This window comes from Tubulanus polymorphus, unplaced genomic scaffold (genome assembly GCF_964204645.1).
Source record: "Tubulanus polymorphus unplaced genomic scaffold, tnTubPoly1.2 scaffold_78, whole genome shotgun sequence".
NCBI lineage: Eukaryota > Metazoa > Nemertea > Palaeonemertea > Tubulaniformes > Tubulanidae > Tubulanus > Tubulanus polymorphus.
Genome location: NW_027437484.1, coordinates 5,158 through 20,825, shown reverse-complemented (window position 1 = coordinate 20,825; position 15,668 = coordinate 5,158). Strand labels below are relative to the sequence as shown.

Genomic DNA, 15,668 nt, shown 5'->3' with positions numbered 1-15,668 from the left:
ATTTAGTCTTTGGCGTTTGAATGCAATGAGCCGCGATATTATGCAACAACCGCTTCCACATCCAGAGGTGAGGGCGCTGATCACTGGATCCAGTCGGGTGCTACTACAGTGAGCTCAGAATCATTGGAACCCAAGTGAAAAAGGGTTCAGAAGTCAGTGAGCGCCCGAACGACGCAGGGCTCAAACTGCCGCCGCGTATTCCACGACCCGATTTTTATATCGCCCGCTGACTCTAGATCCACGACCGGATTTTTATATCACCCACTGACTCTCGGTCCACGACCGGATTTTATTCGAGCCCTCGACTATAGTCCACAACCGCTTTTTATGCCAATTAAATTCAATTTAACACCGGTTGAATATATTGATAGCTAGATTGATAATGGCGGCGTCTAGTGGAAGCAGCACGGCTGTTGGATCTATTGAGATTCCTCTCAGAGATACTGATGAGGTAAGTCTGTTAGTTCTATAGGAAGTTATAGATGGACACAAGCAGAGGCCACCAGTGAGTGGGGCAGTTATGAGTTATTTGTGTCGTCAGATCCGACAGATGACATGTCAACATATCATCCATCATCCATCCATTCAAATTCAATTCAATCCGATCGAATCGATTCTTTCTGTTTATTGTTGGTTGTGAAGATCAGCAGGGGGTCTAACTGCAGTTTAAGCCACTTCCTCAGGTGCAGAGGGCCGAGGGCTCCCCAGCAGCCTAGCTGTGATGAAGTCTACCCCCGAGCGAGGAGGAGGCTGCGCTGCTGCTGGTATCACTCCAGTCCCTGTGAAGCCTGTAGATCTATGTATATATTGTAGGTGATAGAGCTGGATTTAGATCAGTTACCGGACGGAGAAGAAGTGCTCAGTATATTGAAACAAGAGATGGCGCCACTGCATATCTGGGTAACACTAGGGGTAAGTTACGATCTTAAAGGAGGGGGAGCCACTGTACTGTATCGGTGAGTGATCGATGTATACCTCTCTCTCTCGTTTTCAGATTGAATATTTCAAACAAGGTCAGACAGACGACTTCGTGAAGATATTGGAAGCTTCGCGAACGGACGCGAATTTAAATTACGCTAACTTCGAGCGCGACCAAATGAGGGCGCTGGATACACTGGCGGCTTACTACGTTCAGATGGGACATCGAGAAAAAAACAAAGAATCAAAACGTGATTTATTCAACAAAGCGACGTTGCTATATACGACCGCTGATAAAATCATAATGTACGATCAGAATCATTTATTGGGTCGAGCGTACTTTTGTTTAGTGGAGAGCGATAAAATGGACCAGGCCGACGCGCAGTTTAACTTTGTATTAAATCAGGTGAGTTTAATGTTCATTCAGGGGGAGGGAGGGTTTGTTGTTATAGATCCTTCAACGATATGTGCGTTTAAGTCTGGTTGTAGTTTTGACGATCAGTGACGACTTATTCAAATGATGACTTACACTTAGTAAAAAGAATTAGAAATAAAAAATTGAGACTCAAAAATAGAGATGACTTCAGTATTGTGACGACTTATTCAAATGATGACTTACACTTAGTAAAAAGAATTAGAAATAAAAAATTGAGATTCAACAATTGAGATGACTTCAGTAATGTGACGACTTATCCAAATAATGACTTACATTTGGTCAATTAGGGCTTTTTACTTTGTACAGAGCATCTGAATATGGTAGTAGTAATAATAATGATAATAAATTGTATTTGGATTAATTTGTTTAATCTGTTGTTGTTTCTAGGGTAGTAACAATATCCCGTCGTTGCTAGGTAAAGCGTGTATTGCGTTTAATAAGAAGGATTATCGCGGTGCTCTGGCGTTTTATAAGAAAGCTCTTCGCACTAACGTGAACTGTCCCGCGTCAGTTAGACTCGGTATGGGCCATTGTTTCGTAAAACTAGCCAAATTAGAAAAAGCCAGGTGAGTGAAATTATACCCTCTGAACTCAGGGGCCAGTTGCTCAATAACCGGTGGATAAATACCATAGTAACAATGAAATTTCAATTGTCACTATGTCAACTATCCACTGATTAACTCTAGCCAACTTTTGAGCAACTGGACCCTGAACTTCAGAATCATTTCAATATAGAATAACGCGTGAAATCTCTTACTCTCCAGAAACCAGTTCCACAATTCTCTCTTGGTTCAGATTTGACTTGTTTTAGTTTTCACATTTAGACAGTTAAAACATTAGATATGAACTAATTTGAACTAGATTAAACTAGAAAGTAGAACTGAGTCCAGAACTGAAAAACTGTGGAACTGAGTCCAGAACTGGCAAATTGTGGAACTGAGTCCAGAACTGGCAAACTGTGGAACTGAGTCCAGAACTGGCAAAATGTGGAACTGAGTCCAGAACTGAAAAACTGTGGAACTGAGTCCAGAACTGCTAACTGTGGAACTTTGGTTCTTTGTGTGCAGGTTCTTTGGGTTTCCAATTCTAAAACTAACAAACAAGTATTTTGGTATATTTTGTTGTAGGTTGGCGTTTGAGAGAGCTTTAGAATTAGATTGTAATTGTGTTGGAGGACTGGTCGGTCTGGCGATTCTAGAACTGAATCAGAAAACTCAAGATTCCATTAAGAACGGCGTTCAACTATTATCACGAGCTTACACTATTGATTCTACTAATCCGATGGTTCTTAATCATTTAGCAAATCATTTCTTCTATAAAAAGGTAAAATATTTGTGTTGGTTAAAAATCTTATGTGTTTTTAACTATTTTTAGCTCTAACTAACTTTCTTAAAAACTGATCTCGGAAATAAAGATGAATTCATATCTGACTACGGCTACTATTTGAAGAGTAGTTTCTACTCTTTTCAGATCTCGACTTCTCTCTCAAAAATACAAAATTCAGGATCATTTCCAGTTCATGTTTTATCAAAATAATATTTTTCTTTACATCAAATTATTCTCTATTTCGTTGCAAACTTCTACAATGAAAGATAATCAGGTCTGTAGATAATTGATCGTATTTTGATGTATTTGTTTTGATTCACTATTTGTAGGACTATCAGAAAGTGCAACATTTAGCACTACACGCGTTTCACAACACGGAGAATGAATCGATGAGAGCTGAAAGTTGTTATCAGTTAGCACGAGCGTTTCATGTTCAGGGTGATTACGACCAAGCGTTTCAATATTATTATCAATCAACACAGTTTTCATCTCCGACGTTCGTTCTACCGTTTTTCGGACTCGGACAGATGTATATTTACCGTGGCGATACTGAAAACGTGAGTATTTATTGAACCCGATACCGACAGTAAACCTCAGTGTTCCACTTAAACCAGGACTAAAACTATTAGTCCCAGTTATAGATTGATCAATACGATTTAGATGACTGAGGCTGACTGAAGTATCTCTTGACGTGTCCACTAGATGTCTCTGATTGTTAAGTTCTTAATTCCTCCAAAAGGTGTCTCTGTCTGATTGTATGATACCTAATGACAAATCTTACAAAATTTTTACTCAAGGTTTTGAGACCCTCGATATTGTTAACTGCTGTCTCAATGTGAAGTACCTAGCTCCTCCACTAGGTGTCTCTGTGAAGTACCTAACTCCTCCACTAGGTGTCTCTGATTGTGAAGTACCTAACTCCTCCACTAGGTGTCTCTGATTGTTTTATTCACAGGCTGCCGTCGCGTTTGAGAAAGTTTTAAAAGCTCAAGCAGGAAATTACGAAACGATGAAAATATTGGGTTCGTTGTATTCAAATTCTAAAGATCAAACTAAACGAGATACCGCAAAGGTAAATTAATATCGCCACCTGGTGGATCCTCACTCGCCGCAGTCAACCGAATTCTCAATAATAATTTTCTCTCGTTATTCAGCAACATTTACGGAAGGTCACGGAACAGTTTCCGGACGACGTCGAAGCTTGGATCGAATTGGCTCAGATTCTCGAACAATCGGACATCCAGGGGGCGTTAGCTGCGTATAATACAGCTACGAATATATTAACGGAGAAAGTACAAGCGGATATCCCACCAGAAATACTCAATAATATAGCAGCATTACAGTTCAGACTGGGAAACTTAGAGAAAGCTAAGGTATTCATTATTACACTTTCACAGTTCAGGATCCACTTCCACAGTTCTGGATCCACTTCCACAGTTCTGGATCCACTTCCACAGTTCTGGATCCACTTCCACAGTTCTAGACCCAGTTCCACAGTTCTGGATCCACTTCCACAGTTCTGGATCCACTTCCACAGTTCTGGATCCACTTCCACAGTTCTGGACCCAGTTCCACAGTTCTGGACCCAGTTCCACAGTTCTGAATCCACTTCCACAGTTCTGGACCCAGTTCCACAGTTCTGAATCCACTTCCACAGTTCTGGACCCAGTTCCACAGTTCTGAACTTATTTCCACACAGTTTAGAATATTTAGTTTATTGTCGCTGTTTGTTTGAAAGAGATATTTATGTGAATTTCAGGAGAATTATGAACAGTCTTTGGAGAGATCGAAATCCGAGGCTCTTCACGATGAAACGTACTATAACGCTATATCAGTATCGACGACCTACAATCTCGCACGACTCAACGAGAGTTTAAACGAATTCGAGAAAGCGGAAACTTTATATAAAAACATCCTTCGAGAACATCCGAATTACGTCGACTGTAAGCTGCTGCCATCTACAGGCATTATTCTATACTACCTCTGCCTAATCCGGATCAGTCATAACTTTAATTCAAAAACTTGTATTAAATTTTTAGGCTTGTCTTAAGTTGTTTGGTTCTAAAACTGAGGTGGTTTTAAACCTAATCTATAACTGTGGAACTTCGTGGGAAAAGATGAATATCAACTGATCTGTATTAAGCCGTGTGTTTGATTGTTGGTTGTAACTATGGTAATTGATTATTGACAGGTTATCTGCGGCTGGGTTGCGTGGCTCGCGATAAAGGACAGATTTACGAAGCGTCTGAATGGTTTAAAGAAGCCCTCGGTATAAACCAGGATCACCCGGACGCTTGGTCTCTCATCGGTAATCTACATCTAGCTAAACAGGAATGGGGTCCGGGTCAGAAGAAATTCGATCGAATTCTACAGAATCCCGTTACCAAGGACGACCCGTATTCTATGATAGCTCTCGGTAACGTGTGGTTACAAACTCTACATCAGCCAATGAGAGATAAGGAGAAGGTATATAGTACGTTTCTAGTTTTGAGTATGAGCGCTGGGTATTTATTGGTGATGATGATTATATATTTGTAGGAGAAGAGACATCAGGATCGCGCTTTAGGTCATTATAAACACGTCCTCAGAAACGACAGTCAGAATATCTGGGCAGCTAATGGTATAGGTATGTACACATCGATTACTGTCTGTCTGTCTGTCTGTCTGTCTGTCTGTCTGGCTGGCTGGCTGGCTGTCTGTCTGTCTGTCTGTCTGTCTGTCTGTATGTCTGTTTGTCTGTCTGTCTGGCTGTCTGTCTGTCTGTCTGTCTGTCTGTCTGTCTGTCTGTCTGTCTGTCTGTCTGTCTGTCTGTCTGTCTGTCTGTCTTCTGCCTGTCTATGTCTCTGCCTGTCTACATCTCTGTGTCTGTTTGTCTGTCTTGTTTATTGTGTGTTGTATATGGTGTGTTGTTTATTGTATGTTGTATATTGTAGGTTGTATGTTGTATATGGTGTGTTGTATATGGTATGTTGTATATTGTAGGTTGTATGTTGTATATTGTAGGTTGTATATTGGCTCATAAAGGATGTATAAATGAAGCGAGAGATGTATTTGCTCAAGTTCGTGAAGCGACAGCTGAATTCCCCGATGTTTGGTTGAATATCGCTCATATTTACGTTGAACAGAAACAATACGTCGCGGCAGTTCAAATGGTACGTTTAGTTCACTGAACACTCACCAGGGGGATCCGTGATTGCTATATAGTATATGATAGTTGGCAGTACAATCACTAGGGGGTGTTAGTAGTTATTGTCTGTATGTTTTCAGTATGAGAATTGTTTGAAGAAGTTTTTCAAACACACAAACACCGATGTGATGATGTATCTAGCAAGAGCTTATTATAAAGCTGGGAAATTACGAGAATGTAAACAAACACTACTGAAGGTTAGTGAGACAAAACCCCCCTCCTTCCTCTAACCCCCCTCCTCCTCCCTGTACCCTCCCTCTAACCCCCTATCTCTAACCCCATTCTCCTCCCTCTAACCCCCTCTCCTTCCTCTAACCCCCCTCTCCTCCCTGTACCCCTCTCCCTCTAACCCCCATCCCTCTAACCCCCTATCTCTAACCCCATTCTCCTCCCTCTAACCCCCTCTCCTTCCTCTAACCCCCTCTCCTCCCTCTAACCTCCTCCCTGTACCCCCCTCTCCTCCCTATAACCCTCCTCTCCTGCATGTTCCCCCTCTCCTCCCTCTAACCCCCTCCTCCCTGTACCCCCTATCTCTAACCCCTCTCCATCTAACCCCCTCTCCTCCCTGTACCCCCTATCTCTATCCTCCCTGTACCTCCCCTCTAACCCCCTCTCCTCCCTGTACCTCCCCTCTAACCCCCTCTCCTTACTCTAACCCCCTCTCCTTACTCTAACCCCCTCTCCCTGTACCCCCTCTCCTTACTCTAACCCCCTCTCCTTACTCTAACCCCCTCTCCTCCCTGTACCCCTCTCCCTGTACCCTCTCTCCCCATGTCCCCCCTTTCCATACTGCTGGATAAACTGTAAGTAGATATTTGATATGGTTTATTACAGACTCGACACGTGAACCCATCTGATACAGTTATACTGTATAACATAGCTTTAGTTCAACAGAAATTAGCAACATCGATTCTTAAAGATGAGAAAAGTAATTTGAAAACTGTTTTATCAGCTGTGAAAGATTTAGAACTCGCTCAAAGGTAAATTCTCAGAAAATCTATTTCAAGTGATTGATATTTCAAGTGATTGAGATTTCCGATGATTGAGATTTTTGGTTGTAATTTTCAGATATTTCACGTATTTGAGTCAGTTTGGAGATCGAATGAAGTTTGATTTAAATCAAGCTTTAACGGAATCCAGGTAAATACAACATTTTATTTATAAATTTAAGTCGACCTGGTTCAGAGTCGACCTGGTTCAGAGTTGACCTGGTTCAGAGTTGACCTGGTTCAGAGTTGACCTGGTTCAGAGTTGACCTGGTTCAGAGTTGACCTGGTATTGGACCTTATTTCCATTTGACCTGGTTCCAAACTAACCTGGTTCAGAGTGGCCTGGAAATCGGGGAATTTTCTTTCAAAGAAAATTTTAAAGTTTAATAAGGTCGAGGAAATATATTGAGATTGTTGGACTTAGTCTAAAATCTAACAGCTTCCATCTATGTCTTACGTATTTGACCTAGTCAATTGATTGGCCGATCGAATCAGGGCAAACAACGTGTATGTGAGGGAATAGTGGCGCCATCTATATTGAGTACAGAGTAAATGAATAGTTTATTTGTAGGCAATGTTCAGATTTATTGAGTCAAGCTCAGTACCACGTAGCGCGAGCGAGAAAAATAGATGAGGAAGAGAAAGCAGCGAGAAAACGACAAGAAGAAGAAAGACAAGCTATAAAACAACAAGCCATGGAAAAACTGGTAAACAGAGCCACCTGGTGTCTGCACGACGCACTAACACCTCAATACAGAGCCACCTGGTGTCTGTGCGACGCACTAAAACCTCAAAACAGAGCCACCTGGTGTCCGCGCGACGCACTAACACCTCAATACAAATACAGAGCCACCTGGTGTCTGTGTAACGCACTATCTAACGTGTTATTTTTTTTTAGATGGAGAAAAAACGTCAAAAAGACGAACAAGAAAAACATTTATTGGAACAACGAGCGAAATTCATCGAGAAAACTAAAAATCTAATGATCGTTGAGGAAAAAGAGGAGCGACCGAGAAAGTCCGGCGGAGGAAAGGTAACAATATATCCGGGGAGCTTATGTCCGTTGTATCCATGGATACCCGTACTGTAAACACGGTGTTGTATTGTTGTATTTATAGCGTTCTAAGAGAGATGAAGATGATATAATAGATGATGACAGCGATAACGAGGCTCCGCGTCGTAAAAAACGTAATAAACGAGGGGGCGCCGGTAGTGACTCGGAACCAGAGTTAGACGAGGACGGAAATCCAGTTACTACTCGTAAACGCTCCAGACGGTACGTGTATATCACTATGACATCATCACTGTGCGTGTATATCACTATGACATCATCACTGTGCGTGTATATCACTATGACATCATCACTGTGCGTGTATATCACTATGACATCATCACTGTGCGTGTATATCACTATGACATCATCACTGTGCGTGTATATCACTATGACATCATCACTGTGCGTGTATATCACTATGACATCATCACTGTGCGTGTATATCACTATGACATCATCACTGTGCGTGTATATCACTATGACATCATCACTGTGCGTGTATATCACTATGACATCATCACTGTGCGTGTATATCACTATGACATCATCACTGTGCGTGTATATCACTATGACATCATCACTGTGCGTGTATATCACTATGACATCATCACTGTGTGTGTATCACTATGACATCATTAAGGTAACTGAGTAACCATAGATATTTTGATGATGTCATAGGGTGATTATTATATTTATAGGGAAGGTGAAGGTAAACGTGGAGAACGTAAACAAAGGAAAACGAAACAATCGAAGAGAAAGAAAGAATCGGTAACCGGCGACGACGGATTAACGGCTAAACAGAGACGTAAAGTTGTATCCAAGGCGATCATTTCATCGAGTGAAGGAAGCGACTCGGAAACTGAAAAATTAAAAATAGATAACGATAATGAGGGGTAAGTTATATGAGGGGATGAGACTGAAGAGAGAGAGGGAGGGAGTAGAGAGGAGGGAGGGGGAGTAGGGGGTCAAGAGAATAGAGGGAGGGGGAAATGTACAGAGACTATTATCGCGTTGTGTAATTATTCTCATCGTAGTGTTGTTAGTGAAACTGAAGATGGCGCTCCCGGAAAAAGACGTCGTATTCTATCGTCTGCCAGTGAAAGTGACGAAGGTCGTAAGTCGAGGTCAAGGTCACGTAGTCGATCGAAGTCAAGGTCACGTTCAGCATCCGGGTTTGTTGATTGTATTCGATCTATTTCTGTTTGATTGATTGATTGATTGATTGATTGATTGACTGATTGATTGTCAGGTCTTCGTCTGTATGTTACAATCATATTCTATTGATTTTTTATTTATAGATCTCGCTCAAAGTCAAGGTCGAAATCAAGATCGAAGTCCCGTTCAAGGTCGATGTCAAAATCACGGTCGAAGTCCAGGTCAAAATCGAGATCCCATTCAAGGTCGAAATCTCGCTCTCGTTCAAGGTCGAAATCCCGCTCTCGTTCAAGGTCAAAATCTCGGTCTCGTTCAAGGTCGAAATCTCGGTCTCGTTCAAGGTCGAAATCCCGATCTAGGTCACCATCGAGGTCGAGATCAGCATCACCGGCAGCTCAGAGCGGTTCAGATCAGGAACAGAAGAAAGATGGAGCCACTGGTTCCGATAGTGAATAAACTAGCAATATACATAATTATTTGATTGTAAAAAAATTGAAAATTTAAAACTGAAATATGCTGGCATTTATAACAACACTGTGTAAACTGTTTAAATATTTGTGGTGTATAAATAAAATATTTCTAATCTGAAATCAGATTGTTATCGGTAACTGCCCTGTTTTTACACACGTGAGGAACCAAGAGATAGTGACAGTGATAGCAGCTTAGGAAGCTGAAAACTTAGCATCTTCTATGACTAAAAGCACACGTGTTAGTTAGTGCTCGGGCTCATACGGGGCCGAAATATTGATTGAACTCAGATCATCCAACATACCAGCTGCGCAGATGAATTCGTAATGAAACACCCGTCAATGAATGTCTGATAGTCGTCTTTCCGATTTCCACAGTTCGGGGATTCCCCGGGTTTCCCAGTAACAGCAGGTTACGCGTAATTGATGTCGGTTCGACGTGAGTAGAATTAGATTGTGCGTGTATTTAGGCTTTCTTTCGATGTTCATATATCTATGGGTTTGGATTTATGGGCCAGTAACGGTGTCAGGGCGTAGCGGGCATTTCATCGCTACCTATAAACATAAACTAAGTGATTACTGACGTCACTGTTAGAAGGGAAACATTCATTATTATAGGCCAAAGCGAAAGTGAGTTTGTTACATTTTTCATATTTTTGACTATTTTTAAGTCGTTTTCCGAGTCACCCGATATTCAAAGTCGGTAGATTCGCCGAGATGTTACGGACTGCTGATGATTTATATATTTGAAAAATGAAACTGTTTTGTTCTTCTATGGATTTCAGTGAAATCCACTACTGAAAGGTCTTCACATGACAACACGTTCAGTCGATAAAAGGTTGTCCTACATAAATCCCAGACAGGATTGACATTTAAAGCCCAACTTGTTTTTGCTGTTATGTAAGTTGAATATTTCAGGTATAAACTCGGGAAATCTGCGATCAAAAATCGCGCAATAATTTTTCTGCTGTATTTTCAGTCAGACAAAATGTTTAAAAAGGGAGGAGAGGAAAAGTTGCGGCATCTTCCTAACCATTTCTGGTACACAGACAGCGAGCGTTCGTGTTTACAGTTTCAACTGTTAACAACTGATACTACACAATATCTGGGTAGCAAGCTTAACGAATTCAACACAAACCTTGATGATGAAGATGGTGGTAAAACGGATGATATTCTCGGTGATTTTTACCGCACGGCTACTGGAAATTTGAGAATACTTGTAGAGTATCAACTCGCCTTGTCGAACAGAACTTCAGATATTGAAAAAACGTTGAAGGATTTCGGGAGTCTAAGATACAACTCACTTTCCGGCTTGCGAAGTGTCGTGGCTCTGACAGACTGCGCTTATGTTTGTTATAAAGATCACCAATACGAAAAAGCGGAACAACTTTTCGAAGAAGCCACGAAATTGTACGATGAAAATGCGCTTGCTAGAATATTAGCGAGGGGTGAAATAGCGTATTCACATCGGCGACTAGGTCCCAGACACATACACAAGGGTAAACTCATGTTTGCCGATATACTCGACAACATAGATGAACACATCGATGTCGTGAAGCCACGAAACGTGGTGGAAATCCTGAAAGCAATTTTTCAAGTGGAGTTTTGCACACTGGTCGACAGGCGCTTGAACATATCTCTGATACTGGAATGTCCAGAAGAGTTCGACGTCTATTCCGACGCGCATGATACCGATGTAAAAAAAGCAGCTACGATTATTCAAAATCTACTCGACAGAAATGTCCACCCGATTTTAACCGGTCGCGCCTGGGCTCACATTATTGAAATAGCCCATCGTTATGTCAAAGCCCCACACGTTTTAAAAAAGTTGAAACCGGCGCAGTTTAAATTAAAAGAATCTGATATTTTACCGAAAAAATATGCGGATATTCCCGGAGCTCTGAACCAGTTCTACATTGAGTATCGTGAGTCTGAGGACAAGAAAACGTTAACGATTTTGGGTCGTTTGCTAAGACACGATAGACAAATTGATAAACGAAATGATAAAGCCATCGAAATATGTAAACGCGCACTTGAATTTGGAAAACAAAAATCTTGTTATCATCAATTGAGCATCATTTACAGAAATAAAGCCTTCGACGACTACGACAACAAATTGCGTTTAAGATTTGAAAGATTGGCGCTGTCTACAGAACGTCCTCCTCCGCTGGAAGTCGATTGTCGCGGCCGAATTAAACATTTGACCGTTCCACCGATAGAAATTGACAGCTTTCCTCGAAAATACAACTATAAATACCGCAGAATTATATCTGTACCGGGTTAGTATACGGACAGGGATGTGGGGATCCATTTCCCCGGTCTAGAGTTTGGGTTCAAGTTTGATAGAATTACGTTTCATCAATTTTTTAAACTATGTTTTCCTTTTGTTTTTCTTCAGATGATGAAAATATGAAGCTAGCTTTGCGTTACATAGAACAAGCTCATCAAATGGACGTTAACGCGATCACATTTCTGAAAGAAAAAGCGCACATTTTGTCCTGTCTTTCTAAAGATCTCGAAGAGCGTTTTGACGAAATTTACGATCTTTTGGACAAGGGTTTAAAGGCAAATGTATTTCAACCGAAGCGCGATTGCGGCGAGGTCTATGAAATGATGGCTTCACTTTGTAGAAAAACGACAAAACGTCACGATGATTTCCGTGCTATGTATCACAAAGCCGTAGAGAATATGGGAGAAATGGGCATGCTTCCCCCTGTAGCGTTCCCAGATCTGCGTGACATTCTTCACAAGGCGGCAGAAGAGTCAAACAACCCGCACGATGCTTTGCGAGCATATGAGGAGTTGGTAGATTTGTACGACGCGACTGGACAGATGCATAAAGCCGTGGCCGGATTCCTGGTTTTAGCCTTAGTACAAACTGAAGTGAAGAGCGATAAAGAGAAACTGATTTTAGGACGACTCGTGACGACCTACGTTCATATGTACGATTATAGAAGGGCTATGCACTGTCTGAATCAGCTGATTGAAAACTGCGATGGGTTGCGCAATAGCGGGATTACCGCCGAGCTTTACTGGAGAGTTCGCAAAAACAACAAGCAGTTTAAATTGGTAATTGACGAGGTTTATCCTGACGCGGCGCAAACTCCAGTCTTGTTAGTCGTGTCTGCGAAGGACAGCAGTCGAGAGATAGCGCAGAATGTGGGCGACTCGATCAGACAACTCGGCTTCACAAACTTATTGAATCCACAGATTGATGGGTTACCAGGTCAACCAAATATCGGTCAGTTCAGAGAACCGATTGAACAGTCGAAGATGATATTGATTTTGTTCACGGAAGAAATGTTCGCGGACAACGAAATAGGTGTGGTCATTCGAGAATGCGCACAGATGAAATATCACCGTCAAGTGATCACTCTTTTCGCCCCGGGGGTCAAGGAAAAATCCGCCGAACTCGACCGGCACGATGCCGAAGATATTTTCATGATATGTCGCAATTTTTCCAACGTGCAAGTTCCGCGCAATGCGCAGGGATACGATAAATTCGATGAAAGATTTGTGGAGTCGATTCTTGAGCGGAATCGGTCACTGGTGTACGGTGTTTCTGATCTGTAAACCCGAGCTGCTATATATAGTATCGGTTCCGACTTCCAGATATTTGTTCCCGCTACCTTCAAAATCTGTGGACTAAAAACTAGAAAGTCACGGAGTGCAATATTTAGTTAATCTAATTTGCAAATTATATCTATGTTTTTTTCCAGAATTTTACAGAAATTGACCTTATGAAAATCATGTGTCTCATTCTCAGTTCTGGATCCGTCAAGTTTGTGTACACGACTGTTCGATATTTCCTTATGTACAATTAGGTCTACAAATGGAATAACCGGTGATAACATGTGATAACATGTGATAATTATTTTCTTTTTAAATTATAAGTAGCTTCATTAACCGAGGAACATGTACAGTATATAGATATGTTTAAGTCTTTTGAAAAGATATTTTTAGCGAAACTGTTGATATTAACAGTTAAATTATAACCGAATCATAATTCAAAAAAATGTTAGTTAGGAATCGTAGAAATTTAGATATATAACAAAAAACAAGAATAATATGCGCTAATAATAATACATGATGAACAATAAGGCGATAAGTATAAACAAAATGAGTATCGATCGAGTATCGATCGAGTATAGATCGAGTATCGATCGAGTATAGATCGAGTATAGATCGAGTATAGATCGAGTATCGATCGAGTATAGATCGAGTATCGATCGAGTATAGATCGAGTATAGATCGAGTATCGATCGAGTATCGATCGAGTATAGATCGAGTATCGATCGAGTATCGATCGAGTATCGATCGAGTATCGATCGAGTATCGATCGAGTATAGATCGAGTATAGATCGAGTATCGATCGAGTATAGATCGAGTATAGATCGAGTATAGATCGAGTATCGATCGAGTATAGATCGAGTATAGATCGAGTATCGATCGAGTATCGATCGAGTATAGATCGAGTATCGATCGAGTATCGATCGAGTATCGATCGAGTATCGATCGAGTATCGATCGAGTATAGATCGAGTATAGATCGAGTATTGAGGGTGGAGCTGGTCAATGATGGAAAATGATTTTATAATGTTTAATCTAGATTTAAATCTTAGTTAGATAGTCTAGATAATTCTAACCCATAGAAGCAAAAATAGTACAAATCTCATTTCTAATGAGTAATGTTTATCAAGCGAACGTTTTCGGGAGTTACGTTATCCCCTCTTCAGGCATAGCGCAAGTGATTAAACATGTCATGCTGGTATTTATATAGAATAAGGCGAAGCTAATTACAAAAGATTTCAAAAATTACTGAGTGACAAGATAATTATAAAACAAAGATAATTAATTACACATTGTTTGCTATAAATTTATACGCGTTGTATTTTATTCTAATACTCTTAAGTTATTTATTTCAAAAAAGAAAAAATTTCCAAAAAACTGAAAAATTGTCGTCGTCTTTAGAAAGTAATTCATGGTGAATATGTTCTAGGTTAGTAGTGAGATTGATGATCACCTAGGCTCAGTTCTACTGTCGTGAGTTAGAGTTAAAGTTAGTTCATATTCAATGAGTTAACTCAGAACTGTGGAATTGGACCCTGGACCAACACGATCATCCCTGTGCCGGGTATCACGCTTCTAGGCCCACGCCATACTGCCCCGAGCCGGGCAACTGCAGCCGGACAGATTCAGCTATCACTCTAACAGTCTACTCTTGACGGTGTCTTCTAAGGAGAGGAGAGACCCTATCCACACTGCTGTTAGGACGCAGACCGGAAGAAACCGGCTCAGGAGCAGACCTTATCCACACTGCTGCTAGAGGGATGCTCCGAGAAGACCCTATCCGACCACACTGCTGCTAGAAAGGAGGGCTCCGATGAGTTCCTATCCGACCACACTGCTGATTGAAGGGAGGGCTCCGAGGAGACCCTATCCGACCACACTGCTGCTAGAAGGGAGGGCTCTGAGGAGACCCTATCCGACCACACTGCTACTTGAAGGGAGGGCTCCGAGGAGACCCTATCCGACCACACTGCTGCTAGAAGGGAGGGCTCTGAGGAGACCCTATCCGACCACACTGCTGCTAGAAGGGAGGGCTTTGAGGAGACCCTATCCGACCACACTGCTGCTTGAAGGGAGGGCTCCGAGGAGACCCTATCCGACCACACTGCTGCTAGAAGGGAGGGCTCCGGATAGAAACTATGAAAAGATAATTTTTTTTATAGCAATTTATTCTTTAATTTTCACAGAGTTTTTACAAATGAAAATAATCAGGATCAATATCGTTTCTCGTCGGTAATTAGCCAAATCGCTCAGTTACACATATACAACTGTCCGCTGCTGGTCACGTGACCGTCGTGTTGTTACTATAGTTCATCAGATTAATACCAGTCATTGTTATCATTAATTTCGTTACCATAGTAATAATCAGCGTCATCGGGTCGTTTACCTAGAGCCGGGGTCGACAATAGATTAAAGCGTTTCCTCAACGCTCGAGGACTCTTATAGCGTTTACCCAACGCCGGACCCGCCAAATTATGACGTTTTCCCAACGCTGGACCCTGCAACAACCAACGCGCACGACGTTCTATTGTTGTACGCTTACCTAACGCTGGAACGGACATTCCCGA

At 41.5% G+C, this 15,668-nt stretch overlaps 2 protein-coding genes across 4 annotated transcripts; both read left to right on the top strand.

The window, feature by feature from the left end:
* Positions 1-376: 376 nt before the first annotated feature.
* On the top strand, positions 377-9,625 carry LOC141914691 (RNA polymerase-associated protein CTR9 homolog). The gene is made up of 21 exons (XM_074805953.1): positions 377-451; positions 814-912; positions 995-1,324; positions 1,742-1,920; positions 2,482-2,677; positions 3,010-3,237; positions 3,636-3,752; positions 3,835-4,053; positions 4,440-4,623; positions 4,872-5,146; positions 5,219-5,306; positions 5,684-5,832; positions 5,948-6,064; positions 6,702-6,847; positions 6,936-7,007; positions 7,428-7,563; positions 7,755-7,889; positions 7,975-8,132; positions 8,609-8,803; positions 8,945-9,082; positions 9,209-9,625. Exons 1-21 carry the CDS (start codon positions 383-385, stop codon positions 9,519-9,521), a joined length of 3,543 nt encoding a protein of 1,180 aa, XP_074662054.1. The 5' UTR covers positions 377-382; the 3' UTR covers positions 9,522-9,625.
* Positions 9,626-9,922: 297 nt separating this feature from the next.
* Positions 9,923-14,432, top strand: LOC141914696 (uncharacterized). Of its 3 annotated transcripts, none has more exons than XM_074805960.1 (4): positions 9,923-9,971; positions 10,318-10,432; positions 10,512-11,811; positions 11,931-14,432. In XM_074805960.1, exons 3-4 carry the CDS (start codon positions 10,521-10,523, stop codon positions 13,103-13,105), a joined length of 2,466 nt encoding a protein of 821 aa, XP_074662061.1. In that variant the 5' UTR covers positions 9,923-9,971; positions 10,318-10,432; positions 10,512-10,520; the 3' UTR covers positions 13,106-14,432. The 3 variants fall into 3 exon arrangements, with proteins under 3 accessions (XP_074662061.1, XP_074662060.1, XP_074662062.1); XM_074805959.1 differs by having other exon boundaries at positions 9,958-10,162; XM_074805961.1 differs by having other exon boundaries at positions 9,971-9,988.
* The last annotated feature ends 1,236 nt before the right edge of the window (positions 14,433-15,668 follow it).

Bases quoted from the DNA above. Each gene is read 5' to 3' on its own strand.
- LOC141914696 (XM_074805960.1), top strand. From the start codon at position 10,521: ATGTTTAAAAAGGGAGGAGAGGAAAAGTTGCGGCATCTTCCTAACCAT. The intron at 11,812-11,930 runs GTTAGTATACGG...GTTTTTCTTCAG, and splicing joins CAGAATTATATCTGTACCGG to ATGATGAAAATATGAAGCTA.
- LOC141914691 (XM_074805953.1), top strand. From the start codon at position 383: ATGGCGGCGTCTAGTGGAAGCAGCACGGCTGTTGGATCTATTGAGATT. The intron at 2,678-3,009 runs GTAAAATATTTG...CACTATTTGTAG, and splicing joins ATCATTTCTTCTATAAAAAG to GACTATCAGAAAGTGCAACA. The intron at 9,083-9,208 runs GTTTGTTGATTG...TTTTATTTATAG, and splicing joins AGGTCACGTTCAGCATCCGG to ATCTCGCTCAAAGTCAAGGT.